The sequence below is a fragment of the Dasypus novemcinctus genome, chromosome 1, assembly GCF_030445035.2.
Source record: "Dasypus novemcinctus isolate mDasNov1 chromosome 1, mDasNov1.1.hap2, whole genome shotgun sequence".
Taxonomy (NCBI): Eukaryota; Metazoa; Chordata; class Mammalia; order Cingulata; family Dasypodidae; genus Dasypus; species Dasypus novemcinctus.
In genome coordinates, this window is record NC_080673.1 from 13,119,178 (window position 1) to 13,143,316 (window position 24,139).

General features: G+C 34.4%; 1 protein-coding gene and 1 pseudogene across 27 annotated transcripts in view; both read right to left on the reverse strand.

Annotated features, from left to right (window-relative positions):
* WDR17 (WD repeat domain 17) overlaps window positions 1–24,139 on the reverse strand; it is a 123,342-nt gene that overhangs the window by 49,893 nt on the left and 49,310 nt on the right. For all 27 annotated transcript variants that reach the window (XM_071214015.1, XM_071214020.1, XM_071214045.1 and 24 more), the window contains 4 exons: window positions 19,777–20,028; window positions 10,101–10,223; window positions 7,913–8,097; window positions 6,027–6,195 (listed from right to left, as the gene is read on the reverse strand). In XM_071214015.1, coding sequence (XP_071070116.1) covers window positions 6,027–6,195; window positions 7,913–8,097; window positions 10,101–10,223; window positions 19,777–20,028 — 729 coding nt within the window. The remainder of the gene's footprint in view (window positions 1–6,026; window positions 6,196–7,912; window positions 8,098–10,100; window positions 10,224–19,776; window positions 20,029–24,139) is intronic.
* On the reverse strand, window positions 13,404–14,456 carry LOC139437172 (E3 ubiquitin-protein ligase rififylin pseudogene; annotated as a pseudogene).

The window sequence follows — 24,139 nt, forward strand, 5'->3', positions numbered from 1 at the left end:
TAGAGCCAATTTCTAATCATAAACGATGGTAGCAAGAAAACAGTGGGACAAAATATATAAAGTGCTGAAAGAATACAATTGCCTGTTAAGAAATTTCTATCTGGTGAGACTGTTTTTCAAAAATGAGGGAGAGATAAAGGCATTCCCAGATAAACAAAGGTTGAGGGAATCTGTTATAATTAAACCTGCCCCACAAGCAATGCTAAAGGGAGTCCCTCCAACTGAAAGTAGAGGATGCAACACAGTGGATCAAAGCAAAATAAAGAAATAAAGATCTCCAGTAAAAGAGTAATCTTGGGTAATTAAAAATGCCAGTATTATTACACTCTATCTTTTGGTATATAACTCAACATTTCATTTTTTGTAGGTTCTAAAATACAAACACCTGAAAAGTAATGATAAATCATGGTTTTGGCCGTACAACAGACATAATTTGTAACAAGTACTACAAATATGTGGTAGGATGAAGACATATAAGAACCATGCATGTGTATGCAAACGAAGTTAAATTGGCATCAAATAGAATGTGACTGTTATACATTTAGGATGTTAATTTAAGCCCCATTACAAACACAAAGAATATACATGAACAATATATACAGAAAGAAAGGAGACGGGATTATAAAATGGTACAATATAAAATATTAAATATATTTAATTTATTAATAATAAATATGAAAGTAGACATTAATGGAATAATTGGGGGGAAAAGAATTTTAAGATTTACAAAGACAAAATAGCAAAATGGCAGAAGATAGTCGGCATTACCAGTAGTTACACTGAATGTAATGGATAAAACTCTTCAGTCACTGCAGATGTATTAAAAAAAAAAAGTGACCAATTATATGCTGTTTACAAGGACTTACCTTTAATTCAAAGACACAAGTGGTTGAAAGTGAAAGATTGGGGAAAAAATATACCATGTAAATAGTAACCAAAAGAGATCTGAGGCAGCTACATTAATACCATATAAAATAGACTTTAAGTACAAAATGGCTTTGAGGAGCAAAAAAGGTCACTATATATTAATAAAGGGGTCAATTCAACAATAAGACCTAACAATTTTGAATATATATGCACCTAATAGCAGAACCCCTAAATATATGAGGCAAATATTGACAGATTTGAAAGGAGAAATAGATTCTATGTTAATAATGGAGACTTCAATATATCACTTTCAATAATGTACGGAACATCAAGACAGAATACTAATAAGGAACCTGAACACCTGAACAATATAGACCTAACAGACATAGAATACTTCACTCAACAGCAGCAGAATACACATTCTTCTCTAATGCACATGGATAATTCTATAAGATAGACCACATGTTAGGTCACAAAACAACACTCAATGAATTAAAAAATACTGAAATCACCAAGTGTTATCTTCTCTGACCACACTGGGATGAAGCTAGATCAATAAAAGAGGGAAAACTGCAAAATCCACATATATGAACAATGTACTCTTAAAACAATGCACTCTATAAAAAGCCAACAAATCAAAGAAGAAATCACAAGTGAAATTAGGAAATGTCTTGAGACCAATGAAAATGAAAGCACAACACACCAAAACTTATGAGATTTATCAAAGGCAGTTGTGAGGGGGAAATTTATAGCTCTAAATACTTACCTTGAAAAAGAAGAAAGATCTCAAATCAGAGACCTAACTTCACAACTGACAGATCTAGGAAAGAATAGCAAAGTACCCAAACAAGAAGAAGGAAGGAAATAACAAAGATTAGAGCGAAGAAAAAGGAAATAAAGAATGAAAGAAAAAACAATAAGGAGAATCAACAAAATTAGAAGTTGTTTCTTGGAAAGACCAACAAAATTGAAAAATTTTAGCTAGGTTGACAAAGTGAAAAAAAAGAGGACATAAGTAAAATCAGAAACTAAAAGGGAGGCATTACTACCGACTCCACAGAAATAAAAAGGAATATAAGAGGATTCTAAGAACATATGTATGGCAAGTTAGATAAATAAAATAGAGAAATTCCTACATAACTACATCTTCAAGATGATTCAAGATGAAATAGAAAATATCAACAGACCAGTAAGTAGGAAAGAAAATAATGAATAATCACAAACCATCAAACAAAGAAAAGACCAGGAAAAGATGACTTCACTGGTGAATTCTACCAAATTTTATAAGAATTAATTGTCTTACTTAAACTTACAAAAAATTGAAGAGAAGGGTGTACTTCATAATTCATTTCAAGGTCAATGTCACTGTAATACCAAGTCAGACAGATACCATGAGAAAAGGAAATTATATATAAAAAAAAATCCCCTATGAATATGATGCAAAAATTCTCAATAAAATACTAGAAAACTGAATCCACAGTTCATATATATGTATATATATATCACAATCAAGTTCGATATATTGTATATATATATCAAAATCAAGTAAGATTTATCCCAGGTATGCAAGGGTGTTTCAACACAAGAATATCAAATAATGTAATACACCTATTAATAGAGCAAAGGGAAAACACAACATGTTTATTTGAATTCATGCAGAAAAAGCCATGTGACAGAATCTAACATCCCTTCAAGATAAAAATACTTAGAAAACTAGGAATAGTTTATCAACATGATAAAGGCAATATATGAAAAACCCACCACTAACATCAAACTCAAAGGTGAAAGACTGAAAGCTCCCCCTTGAAGATCAGGACCCAAATACAGATATGCACTGTCAGCACTGTTATTTAACATTGTACTAGAATTCTAGCCAGAGCAATTAATCAAGAAAAAGAAATAAAAGGCACCCAAATTGGAAAGGGGTAAGTAAAATTTTCCCTATAACTGAGGACATGATATAGAAAATCTTGAAAATTCCATAACAAAGCTTAACTAAAGCTAATGATTTTAGCAAAGCTGCAGGATACAAGAACATGCAAAAATCACTTGTATTCTATATACTATGAATCAACAATCTGAAAAGGAAATCAAATTAAAAATTCCATTTACAACTAAAAGAATCAAATGTCTAGGAATCAATTTAACCAAGTATGTAAAGGACATATACTTGGAAACCTACAAAACGGTACTGGCTAATAAACATCAAAGATGACCTAAATAAATGGAAGGACATTTTGTGTTCATGGAATTTTAAGACTAAATAGTGTTTAGACATCAGTTCTAATTAAATGATCTACAGAATCAATGCAACCCAATCAAAATTCTAAGAGCCTTTTTTTTTTTTTTTTTGCATAAATGGAAAAGCTAATCATCAAATCTGTATGGATGGATGGCTAAGGGGATTTGAACAGCCAAAACAATCATAAAAAAGAAGAACAAAATTGGAGGACTCACATTTTCCCATTTTAAAACTTATTACAAAGCTACAGTATTGAAGACAGCATGGTAGTGGCACAAGGACAGACATATAGATCAATGTGATAGAATTGAGAGTTCAGAAATCAACCCTCACCAAGACAGCCAACTGATTTTTTTTTTTTTTTACAAACATAATCCAATATTTATTTTTGGAATTGAGCAATAACATCATTTTGACAAGGGTGTCAAGTCTACTCAATTGGGAAAGAACTCTTCAACAAATGGTGCTGGGAAAACTGTATATCCATATGCAAAAGAAAGAAGGTACATCTCTACCCAACACCACATACAAAAATTAATTCAAAATGTACCAAAGGCCTAAATATAAGAACCAAAACTATAAAATTCCAGTACGAAAACATAGGGAAGCACCTTCAAGACAATGGTTTCTGAGACTTAATTTCCAAAGCAAAAGCAATAGAAGACAAAACTGAGAAATTGAACTTCATCAAAATTAAACAAAAGCTTTGTTTCACAAAAGACTTTATCATGAAATTAAAAAGACAACCTTCAGAATGGGAGAAAATACTTGGGAGCCACTATCCAATAAAGGTTTAATTTTCAGAATATATAAGGAAATCCTACACCTCAACAACAAAAAGACAACCCAATTAAAAAATAAGCAAAAGATTGGAATAGGCATTTCTCAAAAGAGTATAGACAAATGGCCCTACAGCACATGAAAAGATGGTTAACATCACTAGCAATTAGAGGAGTGTGAATCAAAACCATAATGATACCATTTCAAACCCACTAGAATATCTACTATTAAAAACAGACAAGAGAAAATTACAAGTGCTGCAGAAGATGTGGAGAAAGAGGAACACTCATTCATTTCTGGTGGCAATGTAAAATGCTGCAGCAGCTGTGAAAGACAGTTTGGCAGTTCCTCAGAAAGCTAAGTATAGAACTATCTGGCAATTCCACTTCTAGGTATGTACCCAAAATAACTGAAAGCAGGGACTCCAACGGATATTTGCAAACCCATGTTCATTACTAACAATTGCCAAAAAATGGAAGAAACCCAAGTGTCCATCAATTGATGAATGGGTAAACAAATTGTGGTATATAGATGAAATGGAATATTATTAGCAGAAAAAGGAATGAGGTTTTTATATATGTGACTACCTAGATCAGGGGTTCTTAACCTTTTTTGTTCCACGGACCCCTTTGCCGGTCAGGTGAAAACCATGGACCCCTTACTAAAGTCCACACTAAACTATATTATTTAATAAAGATATCACACTTACACCAACATGTCCCCACAAAAATGATTTTTGAATTTCAATTCAAGCTCACAGACCACTTGTTAAGAACCACTGACCTAGATGAACCTTGAGGCCATCACATTACGTGAAATAAACCAGATACAAAAAGGCAAATGTTGTACGATCTCACAGATGAAATAATTAGAATACAGCAAATTCACAGAAATTGGAATAATATTTACCAGGGGCCTGGAGTAGGAGTAAGGAATGGAGAGTTAATGCTTAAGTTATACAGAATTTCTGTTTGGGGTGATGGAAAAGTTTTGGTAATGGATAGTGGTGATAGTAGCTCAAAATTATGAATGTAATTAACAGCACTGAATTATATATTTGGATGTGGTAAAAGGGGAAATTTTAGGTTGGAAATATGTTACTAGAATGATGATATTTTAAAAAGCATAGGGACTATTCAAAGCACACATTGAACACTAACATAAATTATGAACAATACTAATAAAACAATTAACCATCATTTGAAACTCTAATGCAAAGCATTCATAATAAGGAAAATTGTATGTGTGTGGGGGGATATATGGGAACTCTGCACTTTCCACATAATTTTTCTGTAAACCTAAAAACTCCAAATAAAAACAAGTTTTAAAAATTCATTTAGGTGTTTAAAATTATTTATTACAGGAAAAATAATGAAAAAAAATTCACCAAATGCAATGAATGTGCCACAATGATGAAAGAAGGTTGTTGATATGGGAGGAGTGGGGTGGGGTAGGGTGCAGGGTATATGGGGACCTCATATTTTTTAAAGTAACATTTTTTATGATTCATGTATCTTTAAGAAAAAGACAATAAAAATTAAAAAATTAAAAAAATATAAAGGTACTGTATTGGAAGAAAATATCAGAGGCCTAATAGGGCATCTCTTTTATGTACTTAAAGGTACAAAAGTAGCACCTTTCTGAGATTAATCACAAAGTTGGAATCCCTCTAGAATTACATGGTGGCAATTGAACTGTTACTTGATATATAATCATTCATACTTACAAAAGATATAACAAGGAAAAGCATCTATTATTTTTAAATAAAATTTTAAGTGATTTTATTTTCATAAATTTGATTTCCATTTAAATTTTAAGGGAAATTTTTTATAATGTAAAATGTGCTATACCTTTAAAGGTTATGTGTATACAAATGCAGCTAATATTAGATACAAAGGGATAACTAATCTGTTATGATTTTTCCGTATGACTGTTGAACAAAGGCCCATGGAATCAAAGGCCCTCTTGCAGGGAGCCTATTCAAAACTCCACAAAAACTAAACTAACCTAACACATTAGAACTAATATTCCTCTGCCTTTATTAGCTCAAAGGAATATTAGATGATAATTTAGATGAAAGTAAAATTTATACAAAATCATTTAATTGTATTCCCTGTTTTAATAAAATAATTCTTACCTGGAGCCCACGAAAGGGAATAAATAACCCCTTCATTACCCGGGGAAGTATACACTGCTGTTAATGTGTTTATATCCCAAACTTTTATAGTGCCATCAAATGAAGCTGTTGCTAAAAGATTGGGATCATCAGGTTTGAATTTGCAGTCAAAGATAGTTTCCACATGTCCCTAGAAACACAGCACAAAAATGTCACCACTACCAATGAAAGTATCTTGTTAGCAGAAACTTCAAAATATTATATTATTTATAAACAAGCCAGAAATATATCATCAAGCTGACAAATGTAACATAGCTCTCCAAACATTAATGAAAAATATATTGACAAGCAGAACACATATAAAACTGAAACCACTACTATGACTGAATGTTCTCTGTACTATTATTACTGTACTCTATTATTTTGTACCAACCTAGAGATTACTCAACTACAGTCCTTCAAATCAGCAAATAAATGCAAATATGTTCAAAAGTCTCATTTTAAAATTTCAACTCAATTCATATTTTTCTAATTATTTATAATATACAGGAAAGTATGCTAGAAATTTATAAAGTAATCATTCACAATTTATATATGTTATTCTGCCAATTTAAGAAACGCTCAAGATAAAACTGAAACTTAAAAGTCCTTTAAGACAAATATTCCCTTTTATACCAATGAAGATATGGACTTAGAAAATGTATTGAACTTATTCTGTGTGACTTCTACTCATATGACTTGTTATAAACCTAAATGTATTCGTATATATTGCATGCTTCCCTTCCATAAATTTTTTTGAAAGGAAATGTCAATTTAACTTATAAAGCAAATTTACTACACTAGGAAAAACTGGAAACATATTTGGAAAGAAAATTTAACCATCTTTTAATGAATAGTTACAAAAGAGAATTGTTTAAAATAACTCAGCTAAATATTGTTTCAAAAATATTTTTGCTATAGTTCATTTTTTAAGGTTTGAAGGCAAAATTAAATGAGAAATATTGAAATGCTACAGTATTAGCATTTTTCTTATTTCTTTTACAAGGAAAAATAAAGCTTTGGATTCCTTTCCTAAGTGAGATAACAGGAAAATAATTAACATTTAAGTTTCTTAACTGTCTATATCAATTTAATTCAAACCTGCTAAAAGGGAGCATTTTTATAAACTCTGATCTAGGAAAACTTAACGAGGGTGATTCTTGACAAATATTGATCGAAACACATATAAAATTATGATAGGCCTTAATACATTCATCCATTCATTCATTTATTCAACAAAACCTAAAGTTTTGCTATGTCCTAGGTACTATTTTAGGGAATGATGAAAGGCACAGAACATAACAGACAAAAATGTGGGTTATCAGACAGGTTATATTCTATTTTATATAAAGGTTTAATGATTTTAAGAACAAAAATTCATAGAATCTTAGAATTATGATAATAATTCAATAATAAAAATGAAACTTTTTTTAATACCTTATCTAGATGGACATCTCTTTTCTCCTAAAAGAATATCCTTGGGACTAAATCTATGAAAACAAATTTTTTTTAAAACTGTGTGGCTAAAAAGAATTAAAAGACTATCCTATTTTCTTATTTTGCTTCCAACATATAACACAGCTATGCAATTTTCCAACACGTATAAAACATAAACTTAGTAGACATTAATATTTAAAGAAGTTTCATGTTTAAAAATTTAAAGAATTTAATAGTTTGTCATCATTCTATACATTTTTGTAAAATGTTACTATCAACTAAGATAAAGTTCTAACCTATCATGGCTTAATAAAAATCATTTTAACAATATTAATATGTAGGCAAAATTAAACATCATAGGCTAACACTAAATAAATGTTGTATGTGTAGAATAATAAGGTATTAAACATAAGGAATGACCATAGACATACCAAGTCCCTAAGAAAATCCCACTTCCTGGCACCCATATCATAAAGTCCAACTCCACCATCCAAGAAACAGCATACTGCATGACCAGGAGGAAGAGAAAATGCTTGATTCTGTGTCAAAGCTGGGGGTGGAACTGCTTCACTAGTTGAGGATGTATAGTGATTTTTAGTTGGAGACTGGATTGAAACTATTTTTTTAAAAAGAAAAGATTAAACAAGTAAGTATTTATAACAATAGCTTCCCATATCCTGGAATGAAACCAGGATAATTTAATTTATTAATTTAATTTATAAAGATGTGCAATTGTTTTCTTTTATCCAAATTTTTTTTCAGTAACATTTAAACAATGATCATATTTTCTGTCACTGGAGTACATTTGTAGCATTTAAAAAAAATATGAAAATCTAAGCAAAAAATTTTGCAAAGTGTACAGAAGTGTATAGGGAACAAAAAAGATTAAAATTTGAGGATGTACAGTGTTTTAAATATAGGTAAACTTAATTAGATTTGTAAATTAAAGCACAGCATACCTAGTTCCGAATTATAACTTCCCCTCTAAATACTGACTTAGCAGCTTACTTCCCCCCTCCTCACATACAAACACAAATGTAATTTTTTTCTCTTTTAAAGGAAATAACTATCTTACATTAATATCTAAGCCAATGAAAATAATTATTTTTAAGGTTATTTATAATTCACTTTAATTTAGCACCTAGTTTAAAAATCACAACACTGTCTAACATACATTTGCATCTCAATTTACCTTTCTTCAGTTTTTTAAAATTAATTAATTTTTTTCATATACCATACAATCCATCCAAAGTGTATCATCATTGGCTCTCAGTATAATCACAGAGCTGTGTATTCATCACCCTAATCAATGTTAAAACACTGCAGGATACATAACAATTTGTCAGTCTCCAAAATGTTACTTCTCTAGTTCTAACAACCCTAGATTCTCTAGTATCCATGGACTAGAAGTATTAGGATTACAAAGAAAAGTTTAAATTTGTGTAAAGGTTGAAGGTTGAAATAGAGATTTTCTACAACTTGCATCGCCCACTAAATTAAATATTAAATATGCTAGCCAAAGTAGTGATACTTTGAATAGCAGTTGCCAGTTATTTAGCATATTAAAAAGGTAGACATTAGTAAGGAGTGACAATTACTTTAGATTTTTCAATGACCAAATTCCTTATTTCATGTTTTTTATGATCCACACAAAAATGGGAACACTACCAAACATGTAGACTAAGCATGACTGTCTTAGGAATTAGAGGAGTTATATTCCCTTACATTTAGGAAAAATTTTAATTCTAAAACTACTCAAAATATCCATCTTTTTCTTTTATGGATTAAATATATTTTATTGTTTTCCTCACTACAGTAGTAATGAATGGTAATGAGAAAAAATAGACCAAATATATAGACCAAAGATATAGAACCTCTACAATACTATTAATCCAGTTATAATTGGCACTGAAACTTGGAATATATCCTTCTAGATTTTATATTTTGAATATTTAGGTTATATCAACTCTTCATAAACCCATACAGGTGGCAAAAGGGCCAGGTTTACAATATTAAGTCTCCTAGTTCACACCAATGTTTTTTAATCCCATCACTCTTGATAGTTCTAATTTATTCTCACCAATGTCATTGCTTCATTTTCCCCATCTAGGTGATTTGAGATTATCTGGATATTTTTATTTAACAGCATTTTAAAAATGTTACTTAACTCTAAATGTGCTTATTTTAGTAATATTAGATAATGCATGGCTTTGATCGTTCCTTTAGCAAATATATTTGCAAAGGCTAATTTTTTTGTTTGTTTGTTTGTCTTTTAGGTACTCGAGCTGGGGTTTGAATCCAGGACCTCGAATGTGGGAAGCTGGCGCTCAACCACCGAGCTATGTTGGCTCCCCTGAGTTGGTTTTTTCATTTGTTTTCTTGTTGTTTGTTTGTTTTTATTTTTTTAGGAGGCACCGTGGACTGAACCTAGGACCTTCCATGTAGAAAGTAGGCACTCAACTGTTTGAGCCACATCTGCTCACTCAAAGGCTATTTTTAAAAATTTGCTCTTCAGTAGCATATGGATTTGATATGGTTATGTCTCTGTATCAGGCAATTTATTCACTAACAGTAAATACGGTATTTTTAAATAATAAAATTTTGATATTTTTCACTTACATTTTTTCCTTGGAGGAGAACTAAGTACATGCAAACAGTGAAATCCTGTTTTCTTCAATTTGAAATTATCAATAGGTGTTGTTTTTGAAACATTCCAAATGCGCAAAACACCCACTTGAGAATCTAGTGGGATAGGAAAAAAAGCATTATACTAACAAATTATGTTTACGACTCAATTGCCCATACACAAAAACAATAACATAAACTTCACCTTCCAAGATTTTTAGGACAACTTATTGATATCCTTCTAACAATAGTACCACACTGTATACAAAGAAACAGCTGAACGATTATGCAACTTTTAAATTTTTGGCAAGTTTTACTAGTTTTTTCTGTTTCTACTATTAAGAGGAGGAGATACTGCCTTCCATGGCAGCTTCCCCTAATAAAGACAGTTATGGCAACTTCACCTATAAAGCATCGGATAGAGCCCATTTGTTCTAGCAAATGTTCAGACACAGAAAACCTCTATTTTCAACAGTGAATAACCTTTCCTATTTTGAAATATTCTTAAAATGTTTGCCTGTCCACTTGCAGCCAAAAATAAAGTGCCAAATGTAACTGAAGACCAATTTAAAAGTTCCCTACCCTTTTCCAAAAATGCCATCCTAAGAGATTAGAATGCTTGCCAATCAGACTGTTTCAACATATTTTTTTACTCTATAAAACACACTCTCCTTGTTAACAACTTTAAACACCTACTGAAACAAAAGTGAGACAATGGGTCCCCTTGCTGAAGTTTACGACTAAACAGCCTTTGCTAATTTTGTCCTAGACTTAGTTTTTTTTAATATTGAAACTTTAATACAAAATTATAAAGCAAAGTTCTGTAATAAAAAATACACATGTGCTTGCTTTAACACACAAATAAGTCTGAGAACATTAATATAAACCACTCGAAGTAATACATTCACATCCAAAAGATTTCAACAAATGATTACTATATAAATTGAGTACAAACTCCTATATAGTTTATTCTCATTAGTTTGGATCTAACTATTTCAATGTATTATGAACCAGTCAGCTGACCCAGTCTTTAAAAATAAGCTCAACTGATCTCACACCAATCATGGGAAAGTCAATGAATAACTGGAAGAATCAGCTTTTTCTGGGATAATTAAGACCAAGGATCCATAGGGGCAAGAGGTAGGATTCAAGGATAAAATCAACCTGGGTGAAATATTGGCTAGAATAGGGTTTTGGAACTTCCAATTTTTATTTGGTGTCACCACAAAGAAGGTACAAAATATCAGAGTTGTTTGACATATTTTTTTCCCTAAATGGAAACCTTCATTTAAAGAGGTTTAATAATTTAAGGGAAGTTCTTTCTCCAAAATGAGTGAATGACATCAGTCTTAATTCTTAAGGAGATTACTAACCAACCAACCGTTGGGCCTTTATTTTCAACTCATGACTAGGAGGAAATATGGGGGTAATCAGAGAAAGCCCCATCAGAGAAAGGCCCCATCAGAGAAAGCAAGTTATGAGTAGGCAGAGGGCCAGCTTCTGCCCTGAAGTTAGTTAAAGCTAGACCTTAACTGAGTTGCATGTGTAGACCTGTTTCACAGCGAAATTGAAGAGTAGCTGAATGAACGGTCCTTTGCTGTATTTACTGTCCAGCAGAAAGGTGAAAAAATTATGACTTCATGGGGAATCTTGATTCTCCCAACTCCTAAAAAGGAGAATCAAATCATCTAGGACTTGATACAATGCTGAAGTAAGTGGGCCCAGTGTTCAGCTGATGAACTAGTTCCTGAAATTATTTCATTTCCTCAAAAGGACTTAGAGGTGGATGATGGAGGGGAAGCATAAGTTATGTCTGTACCAATGTAATAGGTTCCCTGAGTAGAGGTTTCCCATTGCCTCCCCAAGTTATGACTGGTTTTCTGGTCTGAGAGATCTTGGTTGCAGCAGGGGGGATGGGCCTGCCAAGGCTCACAGGTGTTGAGGGTCTGTACAGTTCTTCCACTGGTACTGGGAGCACGCACGGCTCTTCTGACAGCTGATAGGTGTTTTGTGTCTAGCTAAGCTTCTCCCGTGGGCTTTCCTTCAACCCTTTGCTCCTCCACTGGTATGAAGACCCTAAGTGGGTTCAAGAATATCACCTGCTTACTACATGTTCCTCCTTAAAGGGTCAAGAGAATTCTTCTTTCTGACCTGCCCCTAAGTCAGTAGGCTGAGAAGGAGGAAGGACTTTCCACCAAGTTGGGGGGTTAAGGCTTCTGGCTGCCTGTTCGAGGACAGGACCCAGCCTAATTCGGTACCTTCTGATACCTCTGTCTTACAGATCTGGTCTCTATGAAAAGTCTGGGTAGAGAAAAGCAAGGCTCTTTGCCCAAGTTCTCTATGCCTTCAATATGAAGTCAGTGAGACAGTGCTTTAGAAACTCCATGGGAAAGGGAGGGATTTCAATCTCAGGGGAAGTAGATTAGTACTCCTGACTTGGAAAAGGAGAATCAGAAGTCAAAGTTAAGCAGAAAGCCACTGCCTCCCCCACCACTTCCCCTTTCATCAGAAACTAAAATTAAGGATGAGCAGAGTCAGGTCTGGATGCAGAAGAGAGGATGCAGCACAGATGAGCCTGGAATTTCCCAGTGGCTGGGGAGCCAAATCCTCTATTGGCTCCCAATGTCAGGTCAGGAGACTGAAAGCTTCCAATCCCAGCACTTAAGGATGCAACCCTTAACAACTTTGAAGATTTTCAGCAGTATTTTCATTTCATTTCTCACCAGAGATAACTTCACTGGTCCAAAACTCTATCCTAGGGAAGAGCTCTATTGTTCTGGTAAGCTAACATCTTTTTGGTCTAAAAAACAAATTGATTTTAGGCAACATGGCCAAATACTTTAACAGTTAGGTTAAAGCACATAAATCCAGAGAAACCAGAAATAAATCCAAAAGTGCTGGAGAGCAAGAGAACCATTTCTAGCAGGATTCTGACTGGTGAAACAGAGGCAAGCATCTCAGCGGGATAGAGTAGGAAAATGGAAGGAAGGGTGGAGCTGCACAAGTTTTCCGGGTTCTCAGAGGAATAGAGGAAGACACGGTCCAAGCTCTGGAAGACTCTTTCCATCAATGACCATCATCATTCAAGATCATAAAAACAGGGACTTGACCATGCAATCTGTACCAGTCCACACTGACCTCAGAGGCTCTGTCAGCTAGGATTTGCACCCTCATCACAAGACGGGCATACTCAGGGAGACATGGCATCTCTGCCTGCTCTAGTCTTGTGAACAGTATGTAAATTTTCTTCTGTTAGCCTGCCTCCTGGGCAGGATGGCCAACTCTGAGCCCAGGCACTTAGGGCTGTGTCCCTGTAAGGCACTGAGGAAGCTGGTTCAAGGCCACAGGACTGAAGATATGCACTGCTCGGATCACATGCTACTGGCAGATGGCAGACTCATTCATGCACTTGCCACGCTTGGTAGAGGTACCATGTGGTCATGCTCCAGCAGATACCGTCAATGGATGAGTCTATACAGATCTTACACAGGTTCTCTTCCATGCTGGGTGGCATCACTCCCCCATTTTGATCTTCACCCTAAACCAGGTGCTGGAATCCTTTTTGATCCCTGTACAGTCAAGTCACCCTCTCTGTCAGCTCCCATTTCTCACAGCAACCCTCATAATTGATGAAGTTGCCAGCCATGATGCTGGTCAGCTGTGGCACAGGGCTGCACATCGTCCAAATTGGTCAGGTAAGACAGAGAAGCCTGGCACAAGCAATCCTCTGAGGCCATGGACTGGGTCTCATCCTCAGCAGGTACTCTGGCTGTGCTCTCCAGGTCGATGGGTTCCTCTCGGTCTTGAGACACACGGCCATTGGCATGCTAATTTTCCTGAGCCTGGGCTGGGCCAACAGAGGTGGCCTGTGTAGGTGAAGGAAGGTTGGGTGACGTAGAAGGTACTGTGCTGGTGTGAGGCTGGGTCAGGAAAGCCTGTTTGCTTGGGAAAGTCCAGGGACAAGGTAGAGGCAGGAGTCCTGCCCTCCTGTGAAATTAAAGGTTGCTGGCCAAGCACCAAGCACAGCAGCTCCTTCCCCCAGCACATTTCGGTAGAGATGTCATGGAGGATGAGATAGTCCCTCAGGTCCTTCACCTTCTTCTTCAGAAGTTCCTCCCACTGAAAGGCTGTAGCTCAAAACTGTTGGCAGAGAGCACAGAGGCAGGGCCCAATCCCCACCAGACTTGAAGAGGGAATGAAGACATTTTTCTTATAGTCCAAGCAGGCCTGGCCCACAGGCTTTGCAGCTTGGTTCAGAGCCTTTTGGGGAATGTTCTGGCTCCAGGGGGACAGAGGGGGCTCTTCAGGCTATTCATCAAGGCAGAACCAGTTGCAGCAGGTTGCCCACATGATAAAATCTGGGAGGGGAGGGGCTGGAATCAGGTCTGGGGTTCCCCACATGGCAGTCTCCCCCCGTGGCATATCAGGGCAGTGGGTGGGGGGCGGTGGACACAAGGAGGTCGACCCACCACCCCATCCCTGGACTGCGCACTCCCAGACTTAGCTTTGCCTTTGACAAGCAGTGAAGAGCGGAGTCTCATTTTACCTTCTAATCTGATATTTTTTTTTATTCTTTTATAGCTATGATAAAGAAAATAATACTTTAAAAAAAACAACAACGTGATACTTTCTTCTAACTTACCCATGAGAAAAAGAAGAAATCACAAAATTAGAAAATAATTTGAATTGTGTGAAAATAAACACACGACATATCAAAATTTGTGGGAAGCAGCTGGAATAGAGTTTAGCAAGAAATTTAAAGTAATAACATTTAGAAAGATCTAATTAGCTTCCACCTAAAAAATCTAGGAAACAATAGCAAATTAAACTAAGTTAGAAGAGGGAGGAAATAATAATATTGAGAGCAGGAATTAATGAAATAGAAAACAGAAAAACAATAGAGAAAAATCAATGGACTCAAAAGATTAAACGGATCAATTCCTTGAGAGACACAAACTACCAAAACTCACTTAAGAAGAAATAGATAACCTTATATTAAAGAAATTTACCTAACAGATTAAAAAAACTTCCCACAAAGAAAACTCCAGGTACAATCACTTTGATAATCAATTCTACCAATATTTTAGGAAGACATGAGGCAGTTCTAAACAAACTCTTCTAGAAAATAGAACAGGAGAAAACAATTCTTTTATTCTATTATGCCAGAATTTCCCTGTTTTGTTATAATGAAGGAAACAAAACAAAAACAACAACAAAAAATATTCCTCATGAACATATATGTGCAAAATCATTAAAATTTTAGGAAGTCCAATCTATTAGTATAGCAAAAAGATAGTATGTTTTAACCAAGTGAATTTTTTTCAGGAATCCAAAGTTGGCACAACAGTCTAAAATCAATCAATGTAAACCATCACAATCAAAAAAGATTTTAAAAAAAGAAACAAAAGCATACTGTATCTCAGGAGATGCAGGGGCATAAAAAACATTCAACAAAATCCTGTACCCATTCTTGACAAAACTCCCATCACATCAAAAATAGAAAGGAACTTAATTTGATCAAGAGCATTTATGAAAAACCTACAGCATAGTTAATAAGCAATACTGAATGCATTTTCCCTAGGATTGGAAACAAGGCAAAGATGTCAGCTCTCACCACTTCTAGTAAACACTGTACTGGGTCCTAGCAATTGCAATAAGTTAAGAAAAAGAAACAAAAGGCACATAAAGAGGAAAGGAAAAAATGAAACTGTCTTTATTTGTATATTACAAGACTAAGTGCATAGAAAATACATAGGTATTGTAAAAAAAAAAAAAAAGCTACCAAAAATAATAATTAGGTTTAGAAAACATGCAAAGTAAATGTTACAAAAGTAATGCTTCTATAAATTAGCAGCACTTAAGTAGAAATAGAAATACCATTTACAATAGAATAAAAAAAACAGGGATAAATTTAACAAAAAAAAACACATATGAGGCTGCACAATGGAAAATTACTGGAAATCTTTAAACATTACTAAGAGGAATTTTAAATAATGGAGTTATATAGCATGTTCATAGATCAGAAGACAATATTTTTAAGAAAGCAGTACTACTCAAATTGATCTATAGATTCAAAGCAAACTTAACATCTTAACAGGAATTTTTATAGAAATTGATGGAGAGTTTTAAAAATTTATAAGGACATGTAGGTTCCAGAGCAATTCAATGGAGAGAGATTAGCCTCTACATATTGGGCACCCATGAGCAAAAGAAATAAATCTTGATCCTTTTTTTTTAGGAGGCACCAGGGATTGAACCCAGGACCTCATACATGGGAAGCAGGCCCTCAACCAATGAGTTACATCTGTTCCCCAAAGAGAGTTGGTTTTTTCATTTGTTTGTTTGTTTTCATTTGATTTTAGGAGATACTGGGGGCCCTCAACTAATTAAGCTACATCTGCTCCAATGAATCTTGATCCTTAATTTGCACCATACATAAAAATAAAATCCCAAATGGATCATAGGGATAAATATAAAAACTAAAACTATGAAATTTCTAGGAAGAAAAAGAGTAGAATATTTTAAGTAAGGCAAAGAGTTCTAAGAAAAGACAGAATGAAAAAGAAAAAAAATTATAAATTGAACTTCATCAAAATAGAAAATTTCTACTCACTTAAAGATATTATTAAGAAAGTGAAAAGGCAATCACAAATTGGGAGAAAATATTTGCAAAAAAACTTCTATCCAAATCAATAAGAAGACAAACCACCAAATAAAAATCAGTAAAAGGTTTGAACATACACTTTAAATAATATATATATAAGATGGCAAATGAAAAGATGTTCAACATCATTACTCATTAAGAAAATGAAAATAAAACCACAATGAGATTATCATTGCCCCAAAATGTATGAAGCAAACACTAGCAAAACTGAAGGGAGAGACAGACATCTCTAAAATAACAGTAGCAGGCTTCAATACACCACTCTCATCAATAGAACACTGAGGCTAAAGATCAATATGAACCAGGGAACTTGAATAATATGATAAATGAACTACACCCAACAGACATATACAGAACACTGTACCCAAAACAGCAGGATATACATTTTTCTGAAGTGCACACGATCGTTCTCCAAGATAGACTACATGTTGGGTAACAAAACAAGTCATAATACATTTTTTAAAAATTGAAATTATACAAAGCATCTTCTCTGACCACAACGAAATAAAGCTGGAAATCAATAACAGGAAGAGAACTTAAAAATCCAAAAATAAATGGAAGTTAAATAGAACACCCATTAGAACAGCTACTATTAATAAAATGCAAAATTACAGGTGTTGGAGGGCATGTGCAGAAATAGGAACAGTCATTCACTGTTGGTGGGAATGTCTGCTGTGAAGGACAGTTTGGCAGTTGCTCAGAAAGCTAAGTAATACAATTACAATATGACTAGGCAATCCCACATCTAGGTATATACCCCAAAGAAATGAAAGCAGGGACCCAACAGATATTTGCATGCTGATGTTCATAGCATTATTATACACAACTGCCTAAAGATGGAAGCAACCTGAGTGTATATCAATTAACGAATGGATAAACAAAACATGGTAAATACATGCATGGAATATTATTTGGCAGTAAAAAGGAATAAAGTTCTGATATATGCAACATGGATGAACCCTGAAGCCATCATGTTGAGGGGAACAAGCCATGCATAAAAGGACAAAATACTGTATGATATCATTGATATAAAATAATTAGAATTAGAAAACTCATAGAGTCAGAACATAGAATATAAGTTTTCAGGGGCTGGACTGGGTATAGGAAATGGGGAGTCAATACTAAAATTGTACAGAGTTTCTATTTGAGTTGACTGTAAAGTTTTGGTAATAGATGGTGGTAATGATAGCAAAACATTGCAAAAGTTATTAACAACCCTTAATTATATGTGGGAATGTGGTTAAAGGGGTAAATTTTAGGTTGTATGTACATTATTAGAATAAAAATATTTTAAAAAACCCCACAGGACTCTGCAACACAATGAGCCTATTGTAAATGATGGGCTACAGTTAATAGTACAATTATAAAATGCTCTTTCATGAACTATAACAAATGTAACACCCTAATGCAAGGTGTTAGTAAGAGGTAGTTTATGGGAACTCTGTATTTTATATTTTTTATGTATGAATTTTTTGTATACCTACAACTTCTTTAATAAAAATAATCAATTGGTCTTTGATGTGTAGGTTTTCTTCTTAACTCTCAACTGCGTTAGCCTATTTTTCTGTCCTTATACTAGTTTCACATTGTTTTGATTTCTGTAGATTGTGGTAAATTTTGAAATCAGGATGTGTGAATACTCCAACTTTATTCTTCTTTTTCAAGATTGGTGGTGGCTATTTAGGGCCCCTTGTCATTCCATAAGTATAAGATGTTTGGTGTTTCCATTTCTGGAAAAAAAGGTTGCTGGGATTTTGAATGGCAGTGCACTGACTTTGGGTAGTACTGACGTCTTAACAATATTAAGTCTTCCAACTCATGACCACAGGATTTCTTTCCATTTATTTAGGTTTTCTTTCATTTCTCTCGGAATTTATTTGTAATTTTCAGGGCACAAGTCTTTTATTTCTTGGTTAAATTTATTCCTGGACATTTTTTTAGAGACTATTGCAAACAAAATTGTTTTCTAGATTTTCATTTCAGAGAGCTCATTGTTGGTGTATAGAAACACAACTAATTTTTGCATATTAATCTTGTATCCTACAACTTTTCTAAATTTGTTTATTAGCTCTAATAGTTCCCTTGTAGATTGTTTTGAATATAGTATCATGTCATATGGCTCAGTCCTGCAGGCTTCTATTGATTGGTACAGAAGTAAATGCACCCTCATATATGCCAGATATGTCTGTCCTCCCAGAACCCAGGTCCAGGGACCCGCACTGTGAGTACAGGTTGGCACTGCTCCAAAATAAGCTGGAAGGGGGTGGCAGAAAGGCCAGGCAAGGTGCTGAGAGGTTTTCCTTTCATTTTTAAATTTCCCCTTTCTTGATTTGATGCTTGCTCCGTTATTGCAACCATCTTTTTTTACCTAATTCTGAGAGTGTTGATTCTGCCAGCTTCTGCTGGTGTGTCAATGTTGCTGGAGAGGTGGGGGCAGTGAAGGTACTGTGGAGCCTCTCACTCTACCTTCTTGCTCTGCTTACTCCCGCATTGCTTCTTTTCTTTGCTACTTTTCTCATGATTAAGAAATCGTGAAGGCGTATCCCTTCAACCCATGGTAAAAAAAAAATTTACTCTCCTTTTTAACCTGAGTCTAGCTAGGCATATCTGGTCATTGACTATCAAAATTATCAGTATGGCTAATACAGCTCACATCCAGCTAAGCTATCCCTCTGACCAGTACATTCAGCATCATCCTGCCATGTCTGAAATTAAACTATCATTGTCTTTTATGCACATACACACACACACAAATTTGCATATATATATATATATATAAGTTACAATGTAGTGCTAGAAACCTGGAAAAATGGACCTTGATTTCATATTTATTTGTTTATAGGTTTATGACAAACAGTATAAAAAAATAAATTTAGAATTTATTACATTTGAATTGACATCAATAAGTTTTACACAAAATTAACTAGTATAAAAAAATATACTTTCTCTGATTCAATTAAAGAATATACACAAACTGAAAAGCTTGGGGAAAGGCAGGATGCTTACCTCCAGTTATAAACATGCCAGGAGCGCTAGGAACCCAGGACAAGCACTGTACAGAGGCTGCTGCACTGGGAAAATTAAACGTCGTGATGCAGTAAAGTGACTCAGAATCTACTAGGCGAATTCCATAATGCAAATTAGCCATAAGAAGATAATCAGTAGACAGAGGGTCCCACTCCAGGGCAGTAACTGGATCCTCTTCATCCGTCCCTTCAAGAGATTCAGGTCTGAGAACATGTTTCTGACTTTTATTACCTAATAAAACATGAAGGAAATTATTTCAAACATAATTTACAAAAGATAATCAAACCATTTAGATCATATTAACTTTCTCTTCTGTATACCCCTGATCTCTGATAGCACTAAGGATGTAAATCTGGAACTTTCTTGCTGAAAGCCCAATTGATGAGTGAATACAGGGGAATTAGAGTTTGTCCCAGTGATTAAAGTTAGACTGAATCACTTTGCTTTGTCAGTTTCTAGTACCTTGACGTTTTTCCTAATTATCAGTGAAAAGATACAAGAAGACAACCAGATAAGTAATAAATAAAAGACTTAATCATTTTAACAAATTTCAAGGAACTGAAATTGCCTGGGAATAAGAAGTGCTCATCCAAAGAACAAACATCATTTCATGATTAAAAGCACAGACTTTAGATCCCAATCCTACTTCCATCATTTACTAGTTTTGTGGTCTTGGACAAGATACGCAACTTCTCTGAGCCTTAATTTCTTTATTTATATAATAAGATAACAGTAATTATCTCACAGGATATTTTAAAAGATTAAATGGGTTAGTTGATATACTTAAAACAGCATGTGGCATATTATAAAAAGTATTATCAATATTTGTTGCTATGTTTTTCTCATTCATCATCTCATTTGTCATAGTCGTAATTCATACCTGAATACCAGTACAAATAAGGCAGCCAGGAAAAGAGGAAACTAAATGGAATTAAATGAAGCAAAGGAACATCAACTGGCACCATGGAAAAATGTTTCTGCTCGATGTATCACACGGGGACTCCAATCAGCCTGACTTCTCATTGTCAAAAGAAAGGTAGTGAAACAACTAAATGTATATTTTATAGACTAAATGACTAAATTTAGAGAAGGCAGAAATTATTTCTAAGTATCATAAACTTTAAAGGAAATTTTATTTTTAAAAATAACACAATTTAAAGATAGCACAGCTCTTTTTGCAATCACATCATTATGTACTATTTTTCAATATATCAGATTACAAAAGCAGAAAATAAAAGTTTTCCTTGGATATAAACGATTTTTAAAATGAGTAGAAAATCTTTTGGTTCCTGGCTTGGGATTAACTGTGTCATGATATACTATTTTTTAATATAATGTTGGTCTTAAGCAATATTTTATTTAGAATATTTGCGCATTTAACCAAAGAAGATGGATGTGAGAGGTTTTTTGGGGGGCTTTATCAAATTTTGGTATATCAGCTTCAAGAAGATTTTGTTTCTACTTTCCCCAAATGAGTATCTGTTAACTTGTTATTAACAGTGGTGAGTATTATAAATAATTATTGTAAGTCAGGAAGAGGTAGAAAAATGACTAAGTAACCAAAAATTCTCATAGCTATTCCTTAAGTAAGTTTTATGTATTTACATTAGGACCATTAGTATCTAGGTTTATTAAAAGTATCCCAGTACATTAAAAAATTCAAAATAATAGTAACACAAAACATGAGAAAACTGCAAAATGAATGTTGTGATAGCTTAAGCATGTTGATTCAAAGTAATAAAATATTAATTTATTATATTGTCAGGTTAAGACAGAAGCATATGATAAGAAAAAGTCAATAAAAAGATGAGGTTGACAACTTCTATATGAACAAAACTGAAGTCAAGGAAAATTGGGGGTGAGAAATGAAATAACAGGGATAATATTTGGTCTAAATAGTTGTTAGTGTTGAGCAAAAATTTTGATTTTGAGATCAGGTGGCCAAAACAAAAATGAAAGAAAACACAAAAGGTTACATAATTCAAAATGTCCATGATATAAAAACAAATCAAAATGAAGAATCACAAATTGTGCTCAAGAGAAGGAGAACTTTTCCTAGAATTGAGACCAGGAAGAAATGTATTTAAAAGGAGGAAATAGTTCTACTTAGGGACAATGTCCTCAGCAATGTTCCTAAAATAAAACAAAGCAAATATGGTTAATGCCCCCCCCCATGAGATAATACCAATGTCAATTCAATTTAAAATATTTCTATTATGAAATGTAAAAAAAATAATAATACATTCTCTGGCTTGGTCTAAGAAAACAACTTGGAAGAGTTAAAACAGTAGTTTTCCAACTTCTTTTGCTCTGGAATCCTTGGTTCATATAAGAATTTTTACATAACAATCCAGTACACAGTACAGAAGAAAGTGATGCTTCTCAGGCTGAAAGGGAACAGAAGGTCCAAAGCCCAGGTGAATCACCTATCAAGCCCTCCTAACCTCCAGTACACACAATACACATATAAATTTACAGCGCAGTTTTAAAATCACTGATTTAAAATGAAGGGTAAAGTGCATTATTGTGGGAAGTCCTCCACGAGTTTTTTCTCTCTTGCAAGGAAGCTTTTTAAATAAAAATCTGCACAGCAGAGTTTGAGGTCATAGTCTCCTGACAGAACCTGGAGGGTAGAAATCCTGTTTTTGGGTAAGGACAGAATCATCCGTGGTGTTGAGGAGTCATTAAGAAGGTAAAGTGGACAATTCCTCATGCAGATTAAGAACTTAACAATACCAATGCTAACAGTTTCAAACTTCCAAACCTGCAATTCAGAATGCAATGTCAGAATTAAGGCAGTAGTATTTCCTTCATGATCCATGAGCTCAGGTGTATGCAAGGGAGAGATAACTAGAAGGACTGGACCATTCATAATGTCTTGTCCATATAACTACTACATAGATCCTGTGAAATAAAGGAGGTCAAGTAGTCCCCACTGCATAGATCCAAAAGAATAAGACTTGATGACTGAGTACAGATGCATAAGTTAATTTAACACTGGAAAATTGAGTTATTAATAAACAACGGTCTCTTCTGGAACTACATAGCACAGACTGTTGGAATACTGTACTTTCTATCCTGATATAAACCTAGGAAAGAGAAAAGTAAACACACCTTGATTCCTCCCTATCCTTTTTATGCCAAGCATACAATATCTCAATGTCTTATACCTGAGAAACTCAATATGACTGAACGTTCTACACCTTGAAGCCTTCAAAGTTTCCTAATAATGCAATAAAAGAAAAAGAGAAAAGCATAGTCAATGAAAAGGAAATGGCCACAATGACAATCCACAAAAGATGAGGAATATATAGAACGACATTTGAACCAAAATAAGAGCATGCGCCTCAAAATCCCCTTCAGAGCTCAGACAGATTCCTCAAAAATAAAGTTTCATAATCCTGTGATACCTATGTGTAGTCCAACCTGGATAGAAGTGGGGAATGCCCCTAACGAGATCTCCAGAGAGGCAGAAGAGGAAACACACAACACACAACCATATTTGTTGTCTATAAATCACCTCCCAGCTACTGGAGAAGACTCCCAGAGGAGAAGGGTGATGGAGAAAAGAGAAGTGGTACTCACCAGATCAAAACATAGAAAAGCCTTTGAATCATGCTATTTAACTGTGAGCTTCAATGACCAACTAAGTACCAGAAGCTGCCTCCAATATAGAGAAAGTAAGAGATTTGGTGATGAGGTGTTTGAGACCACAAATTCAAATGAAGCAAGAGACGGTCACTGATCTCCCCTGATACTAATCTTCAAGAAATAGATGAGCTGTGTCCGTGTTAACATAGTAAAACCGAAAGGAAGAGCAAAGGATGTACGAAAAGATACTGTCAAAGAATGGGAAGATTATAAAAGGCAGGTACAGCACACCCATCACTGTGATAGGCAGAATAATGAGACCCCAAAGAAATCCATCCCATATCCCCAGAACCTTTGAATATGCTATCTTACATGGCAGGAGGGACTTTGTAGATGTGATTAAATTAAGGATACTGAATTGGGGAGATTATCTCTGATCATCCACGTGGACGCAATGTAATCACATGAGTACTTACAAGGGAATGAGTTAGTGTCAGAGGAGAAGATGTGCGGATTGATTTTAGTCCAGGGATACCTGTTTTGGACTTCTGACCTCCAGAACTGTAAGATGATAAATCTGTGCTGTTTTAAGCCACTAAATTTGTGGTAATTTGTTATGGCAGAAATAGGAAACTAACATAATCATAAAGACAATGAAAGGAAAAAGTGAGATTACAGAGATCAGGAAAGAAAGAGAACAATAAAAATATTACAGAGACAAAAGCCATGTTCATAAGGTAGTCAGGTCAAG